The sequence below is a fragment of the Cryptomeria japonica genome, chromosome 2 (assembly GCF_030272615.1).
Source record: "Cryptomeria japonica chromosome 2, Sugi_1.0, whole genome shotgun sequence".
Taxonomy (NCBI): Eukaryota; Viridiplantae; Streptophyta; class Pinopsida; order Cupressales; family Cupressaceae; genus Cryptomeria; species Cryptomeria japonica.
In genome coordinates, this window is record NC_081406.1 from 167,757,272 (window position 1) to 167,780,951 (window position 23,680).

Sequence of the window (23,680 nt, forward strand, 5' to 3'; positions counted from 1 at the left end):
CAATCAATTCATTCAAGAACTCAAGCATTCAAATTCAATTGAGCAAGCAATCAATCTTCTTTCAAGAATTGGAGAAGAAGTAAGGTCAAGATTCAACCATTGGAGCTGACATTCATGTTCTATTTTTATGAAGACTATATAAAATCCTAATTCCTTATTAAGACAAATAAAACTTCATAAAATGGTATATCATTAGTGTTTCAAACATTATTCAGCATTTCTCTCAAAAGGAAATCACTTGTATAACAACAACTAATTTACATTTCATTTCTATTTCATAGTTAATTCCAAAATTGGGGTTTGACCTAAGGTAAACCCCTATTCCCAACCATTTTCTCTTCTCTATTTTGCACAAGAATAGGTATGGAGCTACGATTTTCAGAATCGATATTATTTATATAGACAAACAAGTTCCCCTTTAGACAGTGAAAAGTGTAGAGGACAAGAGTAACATGCACTATGGTCCCAACATTTTAGGACAATATTTTGGGAACATATCCAAACACTCTCATATTAAAGAATCTAGGTTTGTGGCTTTGTCTGGTGACTATAGCTCACTATTTATGCATGATTACTTCAGTTTTAGTATTTTCACAATTCAACTTAAAAACAGGGAGTAAAATCCTAACCAATGATTCTAATCATAATTCTCAGCCCTATCCTTGTTGATTTGAGGATAGATCTATCATATTCACCCCTCTTTAATGTAATTGGCCCCTAAGAAAAAATGAGTGGTCTTCATACATCAAATAGTGGAAACCCTATTTTTCACCTTTACATTTTGGTGAACCCAACATCTTACACTTTAATTTTCTGATTATGTTCTCAAATATGAGTGTTTATAAATTTCAAATTCAAATTTACATTTACAAGTTTAATTTTTAATTGAATTTAAAATATTTAGAGGATAAATTCACAGAAAAACCCTAATTTTTTATTCTAAAATTGAGCTTGTGGGTTGCCTAATTTGGATTAATTATTTCAGATCTAATTATTCATGCAATTTAAAATTCAAATGTTCACTCATAGATCTAATTTTCAATTGAATTACATAAATTTAGTGGTTAAATTCACATAAACCCTAATTTATACATTTACTTGTGAGTTGCATGATTTTCAAACCAATTTTTCAAATCTGATCTTCATGATATCCTATTATGTGATCTAGATGCATTTATCTTTCAAATTCATAAATTAAATTGCTCAATTAATTGGTTAATCAGTCATTTTAACAAAATTTTACATTGTTTAATGATAATTTTCAAGTTGAATTTCAAATTTCTCTCCTTTGTGCATGAGTTTTACTACCATTAGTCCTACCTACAATATGTTGGAAACAATGAGCATTGAGAGGGGGGTGAATTAGTGTTCCAGTATTTATAAATTTGTTAATTGGATTCTTAATCAACTGGATGCACAAATAAGAAACTGAAATGCAGAAACACAAGGCAAACAAGAACAGAACCATAACACCAATATTTTTATGTGGAAAACTAGAAAGGGAAAAACCATGGTGGGATTTAAACCCATAATATTATTCCACTATGGCTAATAGAAAAATAATATTATGAAAGGGGAATGCACTTGCAATTAGAACACTGCCCAGAGCTCACTGCTCAGTTACAAAAATAGGGCTACAACCTCGAAGGAAGGCTCACTACCTTATTGATAATTACAAAATGATTACAATGAACAATGAACTGGAAACCAACATCTAACTATTGTTAGAATCAAGGAACATTGAGAGGGGGGGAGTGAATCAGTCTTTTGTCGAAAATCAAATTCACAAACTTATTCTTTATCCACTAGTTAGAAATGCATAACAGTAAAGAACATAAGCAAGCAATAAATAAACCACAGATCCACAACACCAAATTTTTTACGTTGAAATCCAGAAAGGGAAAAACCATGGTGGGAGTGGGACCCACAATATTCATATACTATGGCCAGGAGTACATAAATATTACATAGATGGGGAATACACTTGCATTCAGGCTCACTGCTCAATTACAATGACCTGGAAGGCTACAACCTTCAAGGAAGTCTCACTGACTTACAATTTAGTTATAATGAGAAAATACAATAAAAGAACTCTGAAATAGCATCTGAAAATGCAAGAATAAGTTTATGTTAAGCACAAGATCTCTGACTGTACTTGCTCTGTAATATGCTATGTTTCTGTCGCAGTTAGCTATCAGATCAATTAGGAATCAAATGCGCAAGTGAAACTATGCTCAATCACACCAAAATGGATCACCACAACAGTAATACACTAAAAACCAATCACCAACTCAATCTTATATATCTGGTCATATTAGAAATAGGCTTCTCCAAGTCACCTATAAAAATGTAACGTGTAGGTTCAAGTCAGCTTCAATCTCTAACAAGACAGCACCAGACCAATTTTTTTTCCAAAATGTTACACCAATGTCAGCCTCATCATTTACACCTCAAACTTAGTCACCAAAATCACCACAAACAACAAAAATCTTATGGAACCAAAACTACACTAGAATAATCCTGATTTATCGATTAAATAGCTACCGATTAACTCCTGCTTGTGGATAAGAGAAATCACGACCACTATATTGAATCTCCAAGAAGATTTTCCATCAATGACAACCCTAAATCATGAGTCAAGCATCAAAAATGACCAGATGAGTGTCAATTTCCAACAATCTCCCCCTTTGACATTAATGGCAACAGCTATGAAAAATGGCTAAGTGTTGAAACCTGTGAAACCTATACACTGGATCAAGAATGAAATAATTATAAGGCTCCCCCTTAGATCAATAACCCAAAAACTTGTAGAAATATGTACACTCCATACACAGTCAACCTATACATTTTTCACCTTATCTCTCCCCCTTTGATAGCAATGCCAAAGATAGGGTGTGATGCGAAATTCCCTATACATATATATACACCAGATGAATAGATCTATACACACTTAACTATATCTTCATATGTAGACTTAAGAAATCCAAAATAGGTATTCCAACCTGCCCATAATCTCTCCAAAATTGAGACAAAATCATTCTAAACATAAGCATGGAATTCTATTGCATGCAACTCAATTGGTGTTTCCTGAGTCATATTCTAGATATATTCCATCTTATGGCACACCAAGGTGTCTAACTAGGGACCAATTAGGTTTTGGAGTTCACCTGCCCTTCTTTGCATCCGATCCTTCTCCAAATTACCGATTTGTCCTAAAAGAGTCAAAATTTGACCTTCAACATTTTCGGTCAAGTTTGTTGTGGGATCATATGCCTGAGAAATTTGGGCTAACTGACATCTACAATTATCTATCTGCTTGTCTATTTCAGTAGTAAAATTTGTCAAAATTAGACAAGACTTATAGATCTTACCACCTTCCTATGAAGCCTCATCAATTAATTTTAGTTCTTTGTCAAGTTGGGCCTTATCACTATCAATCATTTGCAAAAATGTTTTTATTCTTGCATCTTTGAATTTCTCCAAAGCCTGTCAGGTTGAAGCCTTGGTCAAAGAATTAAATTGAGTAGATATATGATCTAGAAAGTGCTTGAGCTTACTAGATGAACTTGTATTAGCATCAAGTTGCAATTGTGTTACCATCTATTCTAAAACTTTAACTAATTTCTCAATAAGCTTATTTTCTTCTGACTCAGATTGTGCTAACTCCTAACTAGCTTGAGCTTGGAGGGCAGTAGCAACAATCATTCTTTCAGCTGGAGACATTTGATCAAATAGCTTGTCAAAATTGATGTTAAATTGAGGAAAGATCTCTTGGCTTTGAATTTTGGAAGTGTCAATTTCCATAAGGATTGGAGTTTCTGTCACTTTTCGTTTCCCCTTGTCTTGTATATTTTGCTTCTCCTCTTGATTTTTCTTTGCCTCATCCTATCCGATTTTGGCTTTATCCTCTATGGGTGACTTATGTGAACCGATGTCACCACCTGGTGCACCAACCTCTGTCTCAACTTATTTAACATTTGCCTTATCAGGCTCAACCTTTGTTGAATCCAAAACTTGTTTCTTTGTAACATCCTGTGTATCCTCCAGCTTTTCTTCATTAGATACTGGATGGTTCTCTACCCGAGTGGCTCGATCATGTGAATTAGATTCTACTAGTCAATTCTTAGTGAGAAATTTCTTCCATATCTCAATAGTTTATTTTTTGATCTCCTCCACTCTTCCAACCATAAGGCTGTTAATTTTGTGTTTTCTTCTAAATTCTTTTTTGTTTGCTGGCAAAATCAACCTATTAGTTTCTTCAACAGTGATATTGGTGCACTAATTGACCAGTTCACTTTCCTTTATTTTCTTATCCATTTGACTTGTAGATTTTCTTCTAGCATCAAGAATACTATATATATCTTTTGGAAGATATCGTTCTATCTCAATTAAAGTTTTGATAAATACATCCAAATGTAATACTATAGCTTCCTTGATCTATCTTTTATCATTATCATCTAAATTCTCATAATATATAGAAATATTCTTCAAGTTCCAATCCTTGATAATTTCATCAATTAATTCATGAGCAGATAAAGGATGAATAATATCATACTTGGTTTGAGCCATTTCCATCTTACCAGATTCAATTGCTTCATCCAAGTTAGATTTGACTCTCCATCCTCTCTTTGGTCTACTAGATGGAATGGGTTCAGATTTCACTCTCTTCTCTTTTTGCCCTTTCTTCTCTTCACCCGATTAAGGCTTCCAGACTTCCCTTGAAAATTGTCCTTTCTTGGGGGCCTTTTGGATCTCTGCATCTAACTCCGTCTCAAATGCCATTTCAAATTTTCAAAAGATTAAGCCTAGATATGCACTCAAAAAATACCTTAACTTTTTGTTGGATGCCCTAACCTTCTTGCCAAAATGCTTCTAGCTCTCTGATTGCCTGAAAGTATTGATCACGTTGTTTTGCAAATTGAAAAAACTATTCACAAAATGAAAAATGATTCTTGTATTTGTCCTTTTAACTTCACAAACCCTAATTTCATTTTGAAATAAATGCACATCAGATATCCAACCAGATGCCCTATTTAGCTACCAGATGCAGAAATTAGCCATCAGAATTCCAGACATCAACTGAAATTCAATTCCTACCATCTATAATCCATCGACTATAGATCTCATCAAGAGGTACTACAAAATTTGTGATACTGCAAGATTTGTATGAATTTGCCTCCCCCTAAGGCCAAGAGCCCTAGTTATCGGATGAGGGTTCTGCAACGGATCAGGTACAGATCCACTATCTGCCTTAGATTCATCTTTTCTCACCCACATCTTCTCATGCTTGTCTTTGATCTCTTCTACTTTCATTTTTCCCTTCTCATCTAATTTACTCTTCTCTATCAGAGCATTGTTCTTTCTTTTGCAGTATTTTGCAATGTGACTAGTTTTGATGCATGTATGACAAACACCATTATTCTACATAGGTATGAAGTTCATCTGATTTGGTCTTGTCCTACATTGATTAGAGATATGTCCAAACATTCCAAAAGAATAGAATCTTTTGTTTTGGAATTTATTCATTACTGCTTTACACATATTTGACTTGTGTCAAGAATTATTGCATATGAAACACTGATCGGTAAAGGTAGGAACATTATTCATCCTACTTTTTCATTGATTTTCCATATGACCAAACTTATTGTAAGTAAAGCATCTACCATTGAATTTGTGAGCATTAGGTTGTCTTACCGAAGGATTATTGCACTTCTTTTGATTAGGTTTTGCATTGCCTTGTCCAAATCCGAAGGATTCACCTTTCTCAAATCTTAGACCTCACATGTCCTTTCCATGTCTTTGAGTTTCCAGCATCTCATCAAGCCTTGTTGAGCTAGCTTTGAATTTGTCTTTGTATTCATTGGCAGTAGCAAGTTCATCCCTTAAAGTAGCAATCTATCTCTCAAGTTCTTAACCATTATTCCTTGATTGTGTCAACTTAAGCTTCAACTGATCATTCTCATAGGTAAGCCTAAAGCATTAATATGCTCTTTCCTTCAATTATTGTGCCAGATTTTCTTCATTTTTCTTCCAATCCTCAATTTCCTTAGTCAACCTCATTGCAATGGATTGCATCTCATTCTTCAAAGAAACATTCTCTCTTTCAATCTTGTTAACTTCATTAGCTTTATCCTAGTACTCCATGATCATATCTTCTTTCTCCTTTAGCTTGTCCATCAATTCCTTCCTCTTCTCTCTAGAGATGTTAGCTTGATCCTTTAGGTCATTAATAAAATCATCAGCAACATTCAAGTTGTTTTTTAAGGTACAAATCTCAATTCTAGTTGCATCAAGATTCTCAAGTGCCACACTGAGTTGTCTCTGAAAACCGGAATCCATTGAATCAATCTCCCTCATCATCCTCAAGCAGTTAAGCTTCCTGAGAGGAACTAGGCTCTTATACCAATTGTTAGAATCAAGGAACACTGAGAGGGGGGGTGAATCAGTGTTTTGTCAAAAATTAAATTAACAATTAAAAATATAAGAAAGCAATAAATAAACCACAGATCCACAACACAAGAATTTTTACGTGGAAACCCTTTTGGGAAAATGGTGTCTCAACCTTGCATTTACATGAGGTTACTATTTATAGTAAGTTTTCATTTAATCATGAAATGGTACAAAATTCTCCCTGAAGCTTTTGGTTGGCTAGATAAGCATCCCAGTAAAGTTACATCGCAAGATCACAACTAGTTTTGAAGATATTAATTTTTTTTGTTTTGGAGGGGTCCAATGAAATGTTTAAATTTTATTTTGAGGACTTTAGAGGCCCTGAAACACCCTAAGAAATGGGTGTAAATGGTACAACATTTTACGAGACAATAGATAACTTTGTGAGCTTACCGACACTTCAAACAGTTCATCAATAGGACACACGGTTCTCAAGTTATGGCCTCTGGAAGTTTGTACTCCTAAAATGGGAAATATAAAATACATCAAAACACATAAATTAGCTATAAAAAGGGAGGGGCACATCATAGCACATCTAGAAGGGAGATAAGGTCAGCTACACCTTATTGGGTGGTTTTAGCCCATGGTTTTGTAATATCGTTTGATGGTTTCTTGTATTGTATCTCCTATATATGAGGTGCATGAGATAGAGATTGTTTGTAAGAGTCTTATGACTTTTGAATTACTTTTGAATCTATGATTAGTGGTACTCCTGTGAAGATATTTCTCTACAAGTATATTGTAATCTATTCTAATTGCTAAATAATACATTGGTTGGCTTTTGGAGTGTGGGGTTTTTCTCCCGAAAGGGTTTTCCCCACATAAAACACTATGTTATGGTTTGAATGTTATTATATCTATTTTTTTTTTCTGTAACTGTTGTGAGGATCTATAAAAAATTTTGCATTACACTCCTCTCAAGGTTAGTGTAGGAAGTTGTTCCACTACTTAACTTCCTTACAAACCCAAAAAGGGAAAAACCACGGTGGGGCTAGGACCCACAATATTCATATACTATGGCTAGGAGTACATAAATATTACATAGATGGGGAATGCACTTGCATTCAGGCTCACTCCCTAGAGTTCACTTCTCAATTACAATGACTCAAAAGGCTACAACCTTCAGGGAAGTCTCATTGACTTACAATTTAGTTATAATGAGAAAATACAATAAAAGAACTCTAAAATAGCATATGACAATGAAAGAATGAGTTCCAGTTAAGCACAAGATCTCTAACTGTACTCACTTTGCAATATGCTCTATTTTTGTGTCAGTCAACTACTAGATCACTTGGGAATCAAATGCACATGTGAAACTTTGCTCAATCAAACTAAAATGGATCACCACAATAGTAATACATTGAAAGCCAATCACCAACTCAATCTTATATATCCAGTCATATCAGAAATAATCTCCTCCAAGTCAGCTATCAAAAATGTAACGTGTAGCTTCAAGTCATCTTCAATCTCTAACAAGACATAGCACCAGACCAAAACAATTTCCAAAATATTACACCAATGTCAGCCTCATCATTTACACCTTGAACTTAGCTACCAAAATCACCGCAAACACCGCAAATCTTACCGGACCAAAATTGCACTAGAATAATCTTGATTTATCGGTTAACTGGCTACCAATTAACTCATGCTTCCTAATAAGAGGAATCACGACCACTAAATAAAATCTCCAAGAAGAGTTGACATCAATGAAAACCCTAAATCATTAGTCAAGCATCAAAAATCACTGGATGGGTGTCAATTGCCAACAACTATGCCAGTTCTGGTTAGGCATAAAGTGATCTATTAATGCACTGTTATGCTAAACTACTCTATTATGCTCTACTTTGTTTACCATATCAACAAAATTCAAGGATGAACATGTGAAAATATTCTCAATTGCTCCAAAATCATCTCATAGATCATATCCAAACCCAAATGAATTAACCAAGTTGAACTTATATATCCGCACTAGCAAATTTGATCTCCTACAAGTTGGCTTCACAAAATATCAGAATATGAAACGTGCAATGCTACAAGTCGGCTCAAATCCTTTCCAAAACATATTATAGACCCAAAATATATGTTCACATGCTTCCTGTCAATCTCGCCAATTATCTCTAACACATCAACAATCACCAGAATCTATCCAAGAAATTCGGACCACACGATACATCAATAATAATGAAGATATTTTTGTTTTACTCCTCTACAAGATATTGGATCTTCAAAATGGCTAGGAAGCAATACTAGAGGGTGGATTTTCATGATAATCTTCTTTTGATACTCGGCCAACTAAACTTGATCACCAAAACCAAAATCCGCTTCACCAAAAATGAGAAATGCCCACAAAACTGTACACTGAGCTTCACTGGATAGACTAGATACCATAAAACTTACTCAAGACATCTGGTTAACCAGAACTCCATACTAGATAAGATCAGAAAGATAAGTTTCCATAAATGATAATTCATAAGAATCTACATGCATCAGATATCACCAGTCTTCACTGAAGCATCACCGGAACAACATCAAATTCCAACAATCTCCCACTTTGTCATTGATGGCAACACTGTGAAAAATGATAAGTAATCTAACAATCTAAAATCTGTACACTCAACTAACTCCAAGACTCACCCTAAGATTAAGCATCACTTTTTATTGCACTCTCCCAATTCTCTCCATTTTTCACTGCTCTCTCCCCCTTTGACAACAATGGCAAAGGGTAGGGATCCACTAAAACTTATGTACAAAAGAATACAATAATTTACATGAATTTAAAAACATCTACATAGGTAATCTTTAGGGACTGTAAGTACCCATTCTATCCTCTCAAGAAACAATATAAAATATTAATAAGAGAACAGAACATGCATGCATGCACTTCAACTCCTTTAAGATCATATGGCACCTATTTACCTAGAGCATTGACTAAAACTTATGTACAAAAGAATACAATAATTTACATGAATTTAAAAACATCTACATAGGTAATCTTTAGGGACTGTAAGTACCCATTCTATCCTCTCAAGAAACAATATAAAATATTAATAAGAGAACAGAACATGCATGCATGCACTTCAACTCCTTTAAGATCATATGGCACCTATTTACCTAGAGCATTGACTACATCTTGCTAAGCTCCAAGTAAGGTGTCCATCCGGGGAGTAATCAGTCTTCTCAATTCTCCCACTCTGCTCAACATATTCTCTTTTTCTTTATTCAAATTCTTTATTTTGTCAGTAAAATTCATTATTTGGGTTTCAAGGGAACTAGGAAAAGTTGAATGAGGGGCAAATGAATTGCTGATACTAGCTAGCTTCCCTTCAAAATCTCTTATTTTCTTATCAATGTCTATAGTAAACTTAGGCAAAAATAGGCATTATTTAAATATTTTTTTGCCTTCGCTTAATGCATTCATTGCACTCTTCACCAGAGTCTTCAAAACTTCTCTGTCATCTTCAATTGTCTTCAAATATGTTTGAAGTCTCATCTCATTGAACTTATTCAAAACCTTTATATCTGTCACTTTATCTAATCATACAAAATTATATTCAAATTTATTCAACATATCCTTCAGCTTACTAGATGGTGAGTCATTTGAAATTTTCTTAAGGTCAGGCAAAACTTTTTCCAAAAATGCAGTGGCCAAAGATATCACTTCCTTCTCTTCTGAGGCGGACTTGAGTAAGTCCTCATTGGCCTTGATCTGCACAAGAGTGGCCAACTTTAATTCTTGAAGAGGGGATAAGGTTCTTAGATCTACCAGACCATGAAAAAGATCATCTTTAATTGAAATCTTCTTTCCCTTATCAGGGATAGTAGATTCGGTCATGTTTGTCGAAGCTTTATCTATTTGCTCTACACTCTTTTCCTTCATCAATTCTACATTTTTGTCCTCTTCATCCTCTTCACCTTTTTCACTAACTCTGCCATCATCTTTATTCTACCCCACTTCACCTAACTCCTCTGCTATCATTTTTGTAATTATTTCTATCTTAGGAGGATCCTGAGTAGCATCACTAGAGTTATCCACAACTTTATTTTCAGTGGTATCAACTGGAGCAACCTGTTCAACCAGATCAATTTGTACAGTTGGCTGATCCTATGGAACTTCTGTCTGCACATGAATTACTAGAGGAGAAGTGTCTTTAATTGAATTTCCTTTTGGTTGGGTATCATTCTATTTTCAATATTGATTATGTTTTGTCATTGATGTCAACATTGTATCTTGATTGGATATGGTTCTGCTATCCCGATTGGACCTATCCTGGTCAGACTTGGTGTTTGTCTTAGTTTTGACTATGATTCTGATCGAGTATGACCAGATCCCTGGATTTAGTTTTGGATGGTTATTCAAGATGGATATATTCTTAACATGTTCTTTTGGTTCGTGATTTGGTGTTTTGGAAGCTATCTCTTATGTTCCAGGTTGGTATTTCTTGGTACTAGTTAGCTCTACCGGTTAGCGATATTTGATGACTTGGTTAGATGATTTTGGTCCAACTTATGTAAATGATTTCTAATGTGCTAAAGGTGCTTCTTGACCATGTTCTAATTTTTTGGTGGCTTTGCATTGGTTGGCATGATGATATGGTGGTCCTATTTGGATCTGGTTAGATATTATGTGTTATTGCACTAAAGGTTTCTATCGGTTGGTGAAACGTGTTGGATATTGGTCTTAGCATGATTTCTAATGGATACAATTGTTTGGGTATTTGAATTAGGTCCATGCTATGTAATGTAAATCATAATATTGGTCTAGTGATATCATGTAATGTAATTTTTGTAATTATTGGTTTATGGGTTTAGGGTTTATGGGTTTAGGGTTTATCCGAATTTATCATTAAGGTTGATGATCTCTATTTATAGGTGACTTATTCATGTAATTTGGGTATGGATGGTGTCAATGGTTATGTTTGCATTATTCGAGAAAATATTATGTGCAAATAATGATATATCATTCAGTGGAAGGTTGTGAAGGATTTGGTGTTGCAGGGAAGACATATGTGCTTAACCAAAACTGTATCAAGCATTAAGAGATGCTAGTTTCATAGTTCATTCTTTCTAGATTGTAGTCCGATGTTTATGTAATTTAGTGAGACTTCTCTTTTGTGATGAGCAGTGAGCTCTAGGTGGTTGGCATGATTGCAAGTGCAATCCCCATTGTAATTATTTCACATACTACTGCAGAAGTATTATCTGATTGTGGTTAGGGTTTCCCACAGTGGTTTTTCCCTTTATAGGGTTTTCCACGTCAAAAATATTGGTGTTGTGTGTACTATGCTTTCATGCTTTATCTTTCATTGTGTTGGTTTCTTTGTGCTCTAGTATAAAGGTTATAATTTGCATTAATAGTGAATATTGGTAGAAAATTGATTCATTCCCCCCCTCTTAATTTTCTCCTAGTATCAGATTTGTCTAACAATTAGTATCAGAGCCTAGTCCTCACTGCAAAAGCTTAACTGCTTGAGGAGATCCAATGGCATCATCATCAAGTTCTACATTTAATCCCTACTGGAAGGAGAGTACTAGATTTGATGACACAAATTACAAAATATAGAAGGAGAAAATGAAGATTCATCTGAGATGTCTTAGAGTTGAAGTTTGGGAGATAGTGGAGAAAGGGCATATACCTTATGATCCTAATTCTAGAACACCAACACATGTTGATGAACAAAAGAGAGCTGAAAATGATGTCATAGAAAAATAAGCATTGCTAAGTGCCCTATCTGATGAGAAGTTATTGAATGCCATAGAGTTCGAGAATGCAAAGAAGATTTGGCTAAAGCTTGAAACTCTCTATGAAGCTGACCAAGTAGTAAAGATTGCAAAACTTGAAGGTTTCCGGGTGAGATATGAAACTTTGAAGACGGAAGAAGATGAGAAGATAAGTTCTTTCATGGATAGAGTAAATGAGATTGTCATGGGAATCAAACGTTGTGGTGGATCAGTTAGTGAGGATGAGGTTGTGTCAAAGATTCTAAGAGTTCTACCTCTGACTTACAAGATGAAGGCTACTACAATTAATGAACTCTGGACAATGTCAAGTCCCCTGTTACTAGAGATACATTACTTGGGAATTTGACTGCTTTTGAACTTGAGGAACTTGGGGATCAGAGTGCTACTAAGACAAAGACTGCATTTAAAGCATCTACCTCTGGTAAGAAGAATATAGATTGGAAGGAGTTATATGCTAAAGATATGGAAGACATTGAGAGAGAAGACATAGAACTTCAAGAGTTGAAAGCCCTAATTTCTAGAAGAATCCCTAAAGGATCGGCTAGAAGTAAGTATGAAGAGAAAAGTGCCTTTTAAATGTTTTTCATGCAATAAGATTGGTCATTTTGCTTCTAGATGTCCTGAAAGAGCTGCGAAGAATCATGATAGATTTATGAGGAATTATAAGCCTAACCCGGAATATCAGAGAAGACCTAGATTTAGAAGGAATAAGGATAAATCATGTTATTATGTTGGTGATGATGATTTTGGTATTACTGATGATGATGATAATGATGAACCTATAAGTGGATCTGGTAATGGAATCTCCGATAAAGATTGGGTCTTTATTCCTATCAAGGATGATTCTACAGAACTTGTCATTGAAGCAACTCATACTGAGGAGAAAGATTTAGATGCTAAAATTGAAGAGAAGGACGAGTGGGTTATAGATAGTGGTTCCTCACATCACATGACTGGTGACAAGAGGAAATTTCTAACTCTGCAAGAATTTGATGGTGGACTAGTCAGATTTGGAGACAACAAAGCATGCAGGATCAAAGGCAAAGGAACAATATCCCTAGATGGTAAGACCAATATTGACAATTTTTATTATGTTGAAGGATTAAAACATAATAGTTTGAGTGTAGGTCAGATGGTGGATAGAGGATTTCATTTGCAATTTAAAGATGAAAAATGCAAGAATCAATAGATCTGGATTGGAGATTGCATTCGAAAGTCAGACCAAAGGAAACATCTTTCATCAGAACTCCAGTGAGAAGGCTTGCTTGATTGCTCATATTGATGAAAGTTGGTTATGGCATAAGAGGATGTGTCATGTAAATTTTGATTGCATAGTCAAGATCAGTTCAACATAGGCTGTCAGAGATTTGTCCAAGATTGTTAAACCTCATAATCTGGTATGTAGAAAATGTCAAATGGGTAAGAAATTTAGAACTTCTTTCAGAATCATATAGGATAGATCTAATGAAATTCTTGATTTTATTCATATTGATCTACGTGGACCGGCAAGGACTAAAAGTTTTCAAGGTGATAGATACTTTATGTTTCTTATTAATGATTATTCTAGAATGACATGGGTGCATTTTTTAAAGAAAAATTTGAAGCTCTTGAGAAATTAATTTTTTTTAAAGCTATGGTTGAGACAAAAATAGGATTGAAGATAAAATGTTTAAGATCAGATCAAGGCAATGAGTTTACATCCGGTGAGTTCAACAAATTTTGTGAGAAGCATGGAATCAAAAGACAATTTTTTGCACCTAGAACCCCACAACAGAATGGAATAGTGCAAAGGAAGAACTGAACTATCTTAGATGTTGCAAGATCAATAATGATGGAAGCCAAATTACCTAATATTTATTGGAGACAAGATGCCAATACTGTAGTATACACTTTCAACAGAGTACACATAAAAGGTGATACTAGTAAGACTCTTTATGAATTATGGTTTGGTCATACTCCTATTGTCAGATATTTTAGAATTTTTGGAAGTAAATGCTATATTAGAAGAGATGATGCCTTAGGAAAATTTGATCCTAGAAGTGATGAAGGAATATTTTTGGGTTATTCCACTAAGAGAAAAACATATAGATGTTATAAAAAAATATTGAATAGGATAATGGAAAGCATAAATGTCAAGGTGGATGAGCAAGATAACAATCAAATTAGATCATATGACTATGGACCGGAAGATGAATTTGTCAGATCAAAACCAATAGTGCAAGAATCAATTCAGAGCATAGATCTAATTGCTCTGGTAACATCAGAAAATTCCATTATGACTGATGAAGGGCAGAAAGAATCAGAGAGTCAAGACAATTTGAAAACTCCTAGGTATGTGAAGTTGAATCATTCTAAAGATTAGATCATTCGAGATAAAAGGAAAGGTGTGATGACTAGAAGAAGGTTAGTTGTTGAAGAGGTATGTTTAATTTATTAAATTGAACCGAAATATTTTATTGAAGCAATTAAAGATGAGAATTGGATGAAACCAATGGAAGAGGAACTAGATCAGATAGAAAAGAATAAGACTTGGGAATTGTTTCCTAGGCCTAAAGATAAAAATATTATTGGAACTAAATGGGTTTTTAGGAATAAATTAAATGAGGAAGGTCAATTTGTGAGAAATAAAGCTAGACTGGTTTGTAAAGGGTACTCACGGGAAGGAGGAGTTGATTATGATGAAACTTATGCTCTGGTTGCAAGAATTGAAGCGGTAAGACTATTTCTTGCCTATGTTGCACACAAGAACTACAAGGTATATCAAATGGATGTCAAATGTGCATTTCTGAATGGATATCTTGAAGAGGAAGTCTACATTGAGTAGCCTAATGGATTTTATTTACCAGAGGACAAGGACATGGTTTGCAGATTGAAGAAAGCTTTATATGGATTGAAACAAGCCCCTAGAGAATGGTATGCTAGATTAGATAAATATCTTTCAAAACTTGGTTTTAGCAAAGGTAATGCTAATAGTAACTTATATTATGAAATTGAGGATGATGATATACTGATCGTTGAAGTCTTTATGGATGATATCATTTTTGATGGAGAAGAAAGTTTATGCATGAAATTTGCTGATGATATGAAGAATGAAGTTGAAATGTCTATGATTGGTGAGATGAAATTTTCCTTAGGTTTGTAGATTACTCAGATCGATAAAGGTATTTTCATTTGTCAAACTATGTGAGGGAATTGCTTAAGAAATTTGGACTTGAGAATTCTAAACCTTTCGGTACTCTTATGATAACTGGTTGCAAATTGTCAAAGGATGATGAATCTCCTAGAATAAATCCAAGCAGATACAAATCAACGGTTGGTGGATTGATGTACTTAACTTAGAGTAGACTTGATATAATGAATGTTGTTTGTATTGATTCTAGATTTCAGTTAGATCCTAGAGAAACTCATGATATTGGTGTTAAAAGGATATTCAGATATTTAGCAGGTACAATAGAGTATGGGTTATGTATCCAAAAGATGATGATTTCAAACTATGTGCCTAGATAGACTTTGATTAGGCAGGAGATGTGGATGGTAAGAGGAGCACTATAGGTGATACATTATTTCTTGGAAATAAATTGGTTTCATGGATTAGCAAGAAACAATCATGCACTTCATTATCTACTGATGAAGTTGAATACATTGCTGCTGCAACTAACTGTACTAAGATTTTATGGATGAAACAAATGTTGAAAGATATAAGGGTAAGTTATGATGACCCTATTGTTATTCACTATTATAGTGCTATTGCTATTGATATGTTAAGGAATCTAGTATTTCATTCCTAATCAAAACATATTTCTATAAGCTATAATCTATTGAAGGAAAAGGTTGAAGCAAAGGAAGTCAGATTGGTTTATGTGCCTACTAAAGAATAAATTGAAGATATTTTAACAAAGCCATTTCCTAAAGATACTTTTGAATATCTCATAGATCAGTTGGGGGTCACCACCCCTTTGGAAGAGACTTAGTGATGTAGGAATACATCAATCCAGTGAGCCTATCAGACATACTTCCTGATCCGGGTTGATGAGATGATGCTACTACTTAGAGGGAGTAGTCAGTTGTCTAGTTCAGTTTTTCTTTTTGGTTTGGTATCTGTCCTTTTCCATTGATGTCAAAGGAGGAGATGGTGTTCACGTGTTTATCAATTAATCCTTGGGGGAGATATATTTCAGACCAGTCTTTAGGAGATTGTTGGCATTCCTTGGCACTTGGATGTTTTTCACATTCAATGTTACCATCAATGCCAAAGGGAGAGATTGTTGGCAATATTGATTATGTGTTATCATTGATATCAACACTGTATCCTAGTTGGATATGGTTCTTCTATCTCGGTTGGACATATCCCAGTTAGACTTGGTGTTTGTCTTGGTTTTTGTTCTGATTCTGATCCAGTATGATTAGATCCCTAGATTCAGTTTTGGATGGTTAGTCAGGATGGTTATATGCTTATCATATTATATTGGTTCATGATTTGGTGCTCTGGAAGCTATCACTTATGTTCCCGATTGGTATTTCCTAGTATCGGTTAGCTCTACTGATTAGTGATATTTGATGACTTGGTTAGATGATTTTGGTTCGGCTTATGGAAATGATTTATAATGTGATAAAGGTGCTTCTTGATTGTGTTGTAATTTTTTGGTGGCTTCATGTTGGCTGGCATGATGATATGGTAGTCCTATTTGGATCTTCTTAGATATTCTATGTTATTGCACTAAGGGTTTCTACCAGTTGGCAAAACATGTTGGATATTGGTCTTAGCATGATTTCTAGTGGATGTAATTGTTTGGGTATTTGAATTAGGTCCATGCTATGTAATGTAAATCATAATATTGGTCTAATCATATCATGTAATATAATTTTTGTAATTATGGGTTTATGGGTTTAGAGTTTTGTCGACCTTATCATTAAGTTTGATGATATGTATTTATAGGTTACTTATTCATGTAACTTGGGTATGGATGGTGTCAATGGTTATGTCTGCATTATTAGAGAAATTTTTATGTGTGAACAATGATATATCATTCAGAAAAAGGTTGTGAAGAATTTGGTGTTACAGGACAGACATCTGTGCTTAATCAAAACTATATCAAGCACTAGGAGATGCTACTTTCATAGTTAATTCTTTATGGATTGTAGTCTGATGTTTATGTAAGTCAATGAGACTTCTCTTTTGTGATGAGCAGTGAGCTCTAGGTGGTTGGCCTAATTTCAAGTGCAATTCCCATTGTAATTATTTCACATACTGTTGCAAAAGTATTATCTGATTGTGTGTAGGGTTTCCCATCATCATTTTCCCCTTTACCAGGTTTTCCACGTCAAAAATATTGGTGTTGTGTGTACTATGCTTTCATGCTTTATCTTTCAATGTGTTGGTTTCTTTATGCTCTGGTATATTGGTTTCTTTATGCTTCGGTATAAAGGTTATAATCTGCATTAACTATGAAAATTCGTACAAAACTGATCCACCCCCCCCCCTCTTAGTTTTCTCCTGGTATTAGAACTGTCCAACATATTCTTCTCTGAAAATAACTTGATAGCCATTTTCTTTCAAAATTGTCCTTAAAATGTCTTCAGTGTCCTTTACTACTTCATCTATGATAGGGAGGAACCCTAATCAACCATCAATTAGTCTTCTTTGATGGTTTTCTCTTATCCCTTCTCGGGTTTCAAGTCTACTCTACTAGACTCCTAAGGGCTTTCATATCGTTTGTTTTCTTATCTCACCTTCCTCAAGCTCACAAAGTAAGCTTGCTCACTACATCCTTGTAGGGGTGTAGGACACACACACATATATTCTCTTATTGCAAAACCACCCATCTTGTTTGGTTTATCAAACTTTTCTTTATTGAATTCACAATGTCACGGTTTCAGTCTTGTAGCCTTCTCGATCTTCTTCCATCTCTCAATAGATACTTTCCCTACAAGTTATCTTCATTACATTAGTGAAACCTAGCCGGTTCCAAGCTTTCCTAGGCTTAGTATGCAGAAATGGTGATTGCCATTTCCTAGTTTCCTCCTATTGCTATTTTACTCATACTATACATTTTTTGCTCTTCTAAAGTGCTCCAATGGCTGCGTGGATCCCATAGTGGAGTTTCAAGATAGAGCCATATTTACAATGTGGATTCAAAATAAAGAAAGAACAACAACAAGGAAACTCTAGTTACAAAACTGTAATGAAAAACTTAACAAAACAACACAGAACAATACTTCAGCGATCAAAACTAGGAAATAGACTTTTTTATTTCTTTTTGTTTATCCAAATGATACCATCAACCCCTTACAATTCATATTTGTGGATTTTTATAGCTCATCCATCCATCATGGAAACACAGATGGTTACATAATGGAAAGAAAATAGTTCCATATCGGGTCATCAGCATAGCATCAGAACCTAGCTTCCGATGCTCATTGGCGACTTGTAAAAATCCGCACCTTTCCATCGGATGATCGGGATAACCAAAACACACCTACACCGATACCCAATAACCGGCTCCTCTGTTGGTTCTTTTTCCATCGGCATTCGGGGTAACATCAAATCCTAGTTCCTGATGAAACTCCTTCGGTTGCGCACTTTCTATCGGGTTTCGGTGTAACCTCAACACGGAGCCACCGATGTCCGATGATTATGTCCACCACTTACACTTTTTCTATCGATAATAAATCCCTTCGTCCGATAGATGATGCTTGTCTTTGGTCTCTGGGAATTTCCATCAAGTCATCGGGGACCCACCAAATGGGTTAACCCGATGGCCAATGCTCGACTTTGTGATGTTCCATCAAGCATTGGGATAACAAGAAATATCTTCGTCCGATGCTCCTCCACTTGTGCTTTGTCATCGGGCCGTCGGCATAAAATGGAGCCATGCCACTTTCATTATCATCAAGAGCCTTAGAAGTGAACTCTTGAACCTTGTACCATTTCAACCGCTTGAACCTTTTGAACCGCTTGAACCTTTTGAACCACTTTGAATATTGGTTCAAAGTTCAAGTATGGAAAATAACTTAAAATAAAGACATCTGCTCGTTATACAACAACACATTGCCACGGCTTACAAAAGACATTTTGAACATTGAACTAATTTGGTTCATGGGTTTGAAGTTCAAAATGAATGACAATAGAATGCTTTCTTTCCCATCGGGTCATCGGGGTAGCGTAAAACTACTCCGTCTAATACCCGATAACTTCTCTCCAACCACTGGCGACTGCATCGGGACAAGTTCTGCCAATCGGGGTAGGTCTTGTCAATAGGAAAAATTTCAAAAACTGCAAACAAAATGGACTTAGAGCAAGTCCATAGTATGTACATGACAAAATTGGTTAAGGGATATTCAACCCTTAGGTGCTCCTGCACCAATCTACCCTTCCAATCATTATTTTAATCACTCTATTCTTACTTCAGAAGTTTTCCTTTGCAAGTCCCAAAATTTTAGGTATTTCTTCTCTAAATATTTCTAAACATATCTTTACTAATGTAAATTCTCTCAACCTTTCATCTTCTATGTTGGTGGTGTGTCGTTGGGCATCTAAAATATCATACAAGCTCTTTGGGATCATAGATGATAACTCTATCAAAACCTTACTAAATTTATCCATATACACTATGATTGTTTCTTCTACTGTTTGTTGGTCTTTATCCTCAAAATTTTCATAATATACATAAACGTTTTCAAATTACTATCTTGCAAAATTTCATCAATTAACTACTGCAAGGTCAACGGAGGTACAATTTCATATGGGCTTTCTATCTTACCAGACTTGAGACCTAATCTATTTAAAACTTCTTCTTCTTGCCTAGTCCAACCTTTCTAGATGACTCTACTTGAGGCTTATCTTTCTTAGCAGGAGGAGCATCACTGGATGTAAGCTTCTAGACTACCATTTCATATGTAGCATTCTTCTTTACTTTCCTTATCTCTTCATCCAACTATGTCTCTTCTTCTGTTGCAGAATATTATCTTATAGGCTTCTCCGTCTTTCTTTTCTCTGCTCCACTGATAAACACTATTGGTTTAGGCTTAGGTGGAGGTACCAGTTTTTGCACACTAGGGGCAAGTGTTGATTTGCTAGACTTGGCCTTGGGCTACTTGGCATGAACTAGTTTATGTTGTGGTTTCACCACATCTTCCTCCTTTACAATGTTTTTCTCCCTTTCCTTCTACACTGCTTCCTAGGTAATACACATGTATTCAGCAAATTCCTCGACCTCCTTTCTCACCTTCCTCTTCCTTTCGGCCTCAATGAATTTCTTATGCAGATTAAGGTCCTTTTCTAGAAAAGTTCCAAATCTTTCTTCCTTCAGATCTACTGATTGACTTAGTAGATGTTGTGTGTATGCTTCTATTAGGATAATCGGTGGACAACTGAGAGGGGGGGTGAATCAGTTGTCAACAGATTATGAAACTTTAAGAAAACAAAACCTTTTACCAGAATTCATAAACCAAATACCAGAATAGAAGATATAACAATTAAGCACAAACATAAATCATAGAACAATTACCATCCATCCACAACACATAACACCAAGATTTGTACGTGGAAAACTCGGTAAACGAAAAAACCTCGATGGGAAGCCTACCCATAGTTAGATAATACTTCTGCCACAAGTATGTGATTACAATAAGAGGGGCCTACACATACAAGAAGGCCAACAACCTAGAGCACATTCCTCATCACAAAGGAGCCTCACTGACTACAAAATAAATCAAGACAACAATCTAGAAAGATGAGTGAACTACAAGAATAGCATCTCCTATGCCTGAGTATAGTTCTGGTTAAGCTCAATACCGAAGGTCTTAAAACTCTTTCACAAACCCAATTCAATCACCTATGATCAACCAAAACCTCTACATATGATTACAACCTTATTCTCACACAGATAATCCCATAACCATATTCCCTTTATCTACAAAAAGATCTTACATCATATATATATCAACCCGGGACCTAAACAATTAGGTTGGTGACCTAAAAGGTAATACAATAAATATATTACATAATCCCACAAACCAATAATAAACCAGGTAGTCCTAAGACCAAAACAACATAAAGTAATCAATAAATCCAATCGATAACGCATCGGGAACATCAACCAGTACGTTACACAAACCGGTCCATAACCTAGCAGAATAGAACCAAACCTAAAATAGGTCACCATAAGCCAAATGAAACATCACCAATCAAATGGAACACAAACATGATAACCATCAACATCCAGATAACATTCTAGAAGCCGCACCAACACCACTTATCAGATTTATCAAAAGATCTTCAATAAAGCTCTGTCGGTAAAGCCCTTATTGATAACCAAAAGGCTTACTAGAACATATGACAACATCTAGATCATCAAATACCAAACCAACTAAATGAGATATGCATCACGAACACATGAATAACCAATCCAAACCAATTCCAACAATCAAAACATATCACCAGAATGTTCATCATGATCCAGCCACTCTACCAGAATCTGATAGACAACAAAACAACTAGTGTTGACATCAATGCAACACATAATCAATTCCACCAAATTTCCAATAGCTTCAAGTGTGATAACATCAACTTCATACCCCATGGGCATGATCCACACTATCCTTAGCTAAACAACCTCCATATGGCATTGATCTGTATCAACCATAAAACAAATTATCTTCTCATATTTCTCAACTATCTCCTTATGAAATATTTCTCTGGCTTTCATAGAGGCTTGAAAATTCTTTAAATAGCCCCATAAGGTAGTTATTCTCATTGTATCATCACCTATACCCATCAATCCTTCCTTGATTTACACAACCACCAATTTTTCATAAGCCCACTAGACTTTTCTAATACCAGGGATCTCATTCAAGAAGTATAACGCCAAACAAATAAGAAGGGACCCAAACTTGAAAGTTTGTTTCTTGTCTTTTTTAATCTTCTTCAAGTTACTTATCAATTCATTCAGGAGAAATGTACACAGATCACACCTTTTATCTTCCTTGAGCATCTGAGATACTAAAAATATTGTAGTATCGGAGATCGAGTTTTGCCTGCTCGATTGATAAACTTTGTAACTGTAGACCCCTAAATTTGGCTAATTAATTTAATCAAATTTAAATCCTATTCTTCCAATTAATTAATCTCCCAAATCCCTTTGTTCCAATTAATTAATTATCCTATCCTCCTAATTAATTAATCAAATTAATTGATTATCCCATCCTCTTAATTAATTAATCTAATTAATTTATTATCACATCCTCCTAATTAATTAATCATCCTTGTTCTTCCATCCCATTTTATTAATTACCTTTAATTAATTAAATATCCCCTTTCCCAAAACCCCCATAGATTAATTAATTCAATTAATTAATTAGACTCAAATCCTATTGAGCACATGGCTCCTAACCGTAACCCCTCATCTAACCTAACCCTTGTCTGAACCCTAGGATTCCAACCAACCCTATCTATCCTAATCTCCCCCAACCTAGTCATCCTCCAAACCTCCCCCTATCCTATCCCTCCTAACCTCCATATGTGCAGATCCTAACCTCTTTTCCCCTTTTTTGGGGAAAATATCCTATTTTTGGTTGGCTTTGCCCAAAATAGACATGTGTCCTCATGGACACATGTCATTCCTCTTCCCTCTTGTTGAGCCACTTGTCCTTTTTTGGAGGAAAAGTGTCTCCTCTTCACACCCCCTCTCCTTCCTCTCATCTTCTATTCAATCCCTCCATTTTTAGACCAAATCTTCTCAAATCAACTATTCATTCAATGCATTGTTACTCAACTGAAATCACTACTCACACTCACACATCCATTATCATTTGCATTATCACCTTCATCAAATCATGGAGCACAATCGAGCATCTAAATCGACGTCATGAGCACACATCCAATTGCGGAATAATCAAATTGATGCAAGGAATTGGCATTTGCAAAGCTTTTTTTTGTGTTTTTCTTTGATTTTACCATTTTCGATCTTGAAGTGTTGAGTTTAATGGCTTGTTTTGGTTAATTAGTTTATCTTTTATCCTTTGTATTCACACGCACATTTTCCCTCACACATTTCTCACACATCCGATGAGACCCACTTCATGGGTCATTTAACGTTTTTTGTTGTGTGAGTGCGTTTATTGCAGATTTTGAGCACTTGTAGGAAAAAAAGAAGATCTACAAGCTGATTTTTGCCTAGGCAGAAGTCTATTTTCTCAATCCTATGATTTCATGAAACAACGGATTCATGCCCTGAAAGAGTGGGTTCATGCCCTAAAACTGTGGGTTTGCATCCTAAAACTGCAGGTTCGCTAATATCATTTCCATATGACCGCGGGATCACCATCATCACTTTTTTACGGAAGGTTAAAATTTTCTTTAGGTTTTGGGTTTTTATAAATGATTATTGGCTTCTTTCTAAATGAAAAAGCAAGTTTGCTATCTTGCACTAGCCGGTTCGTACCCTAAACCAGCGGGTTTGCTATCCTGCACCAGTGGGCTCCCTATCCTGCA

General features: G+C 35.2%; 1 protein-coding gene across 1 annotated transcript in view; it reads right to left on the reverse strand.

Moving 5' to 3' along the window:
• Positions 1 to 2,320: 2,320 nt before the first annotated feature.
• The window catches only part of LOC131065962 (probable leucine-rich repeat receptor-like serine/threonine-protein kinase At3g14840), a 128,067-nt gene continuing 106,707 nt past the window's right edge, over positions 2,321 to 23,680 (reverse strand). The window contains exon 7 of the mRNA XM_058000577.2: positions 2,321 to 2,339. Coding sequence (XP_057856560.1) covers positions 2,336 to 2,339 — 4 coding nt within the window. The 3' untranslated portion in view covers positions 2,321 to 2,335. The remainder of the gene's footprint in view (positions 2,340 to 23,680) is intronic.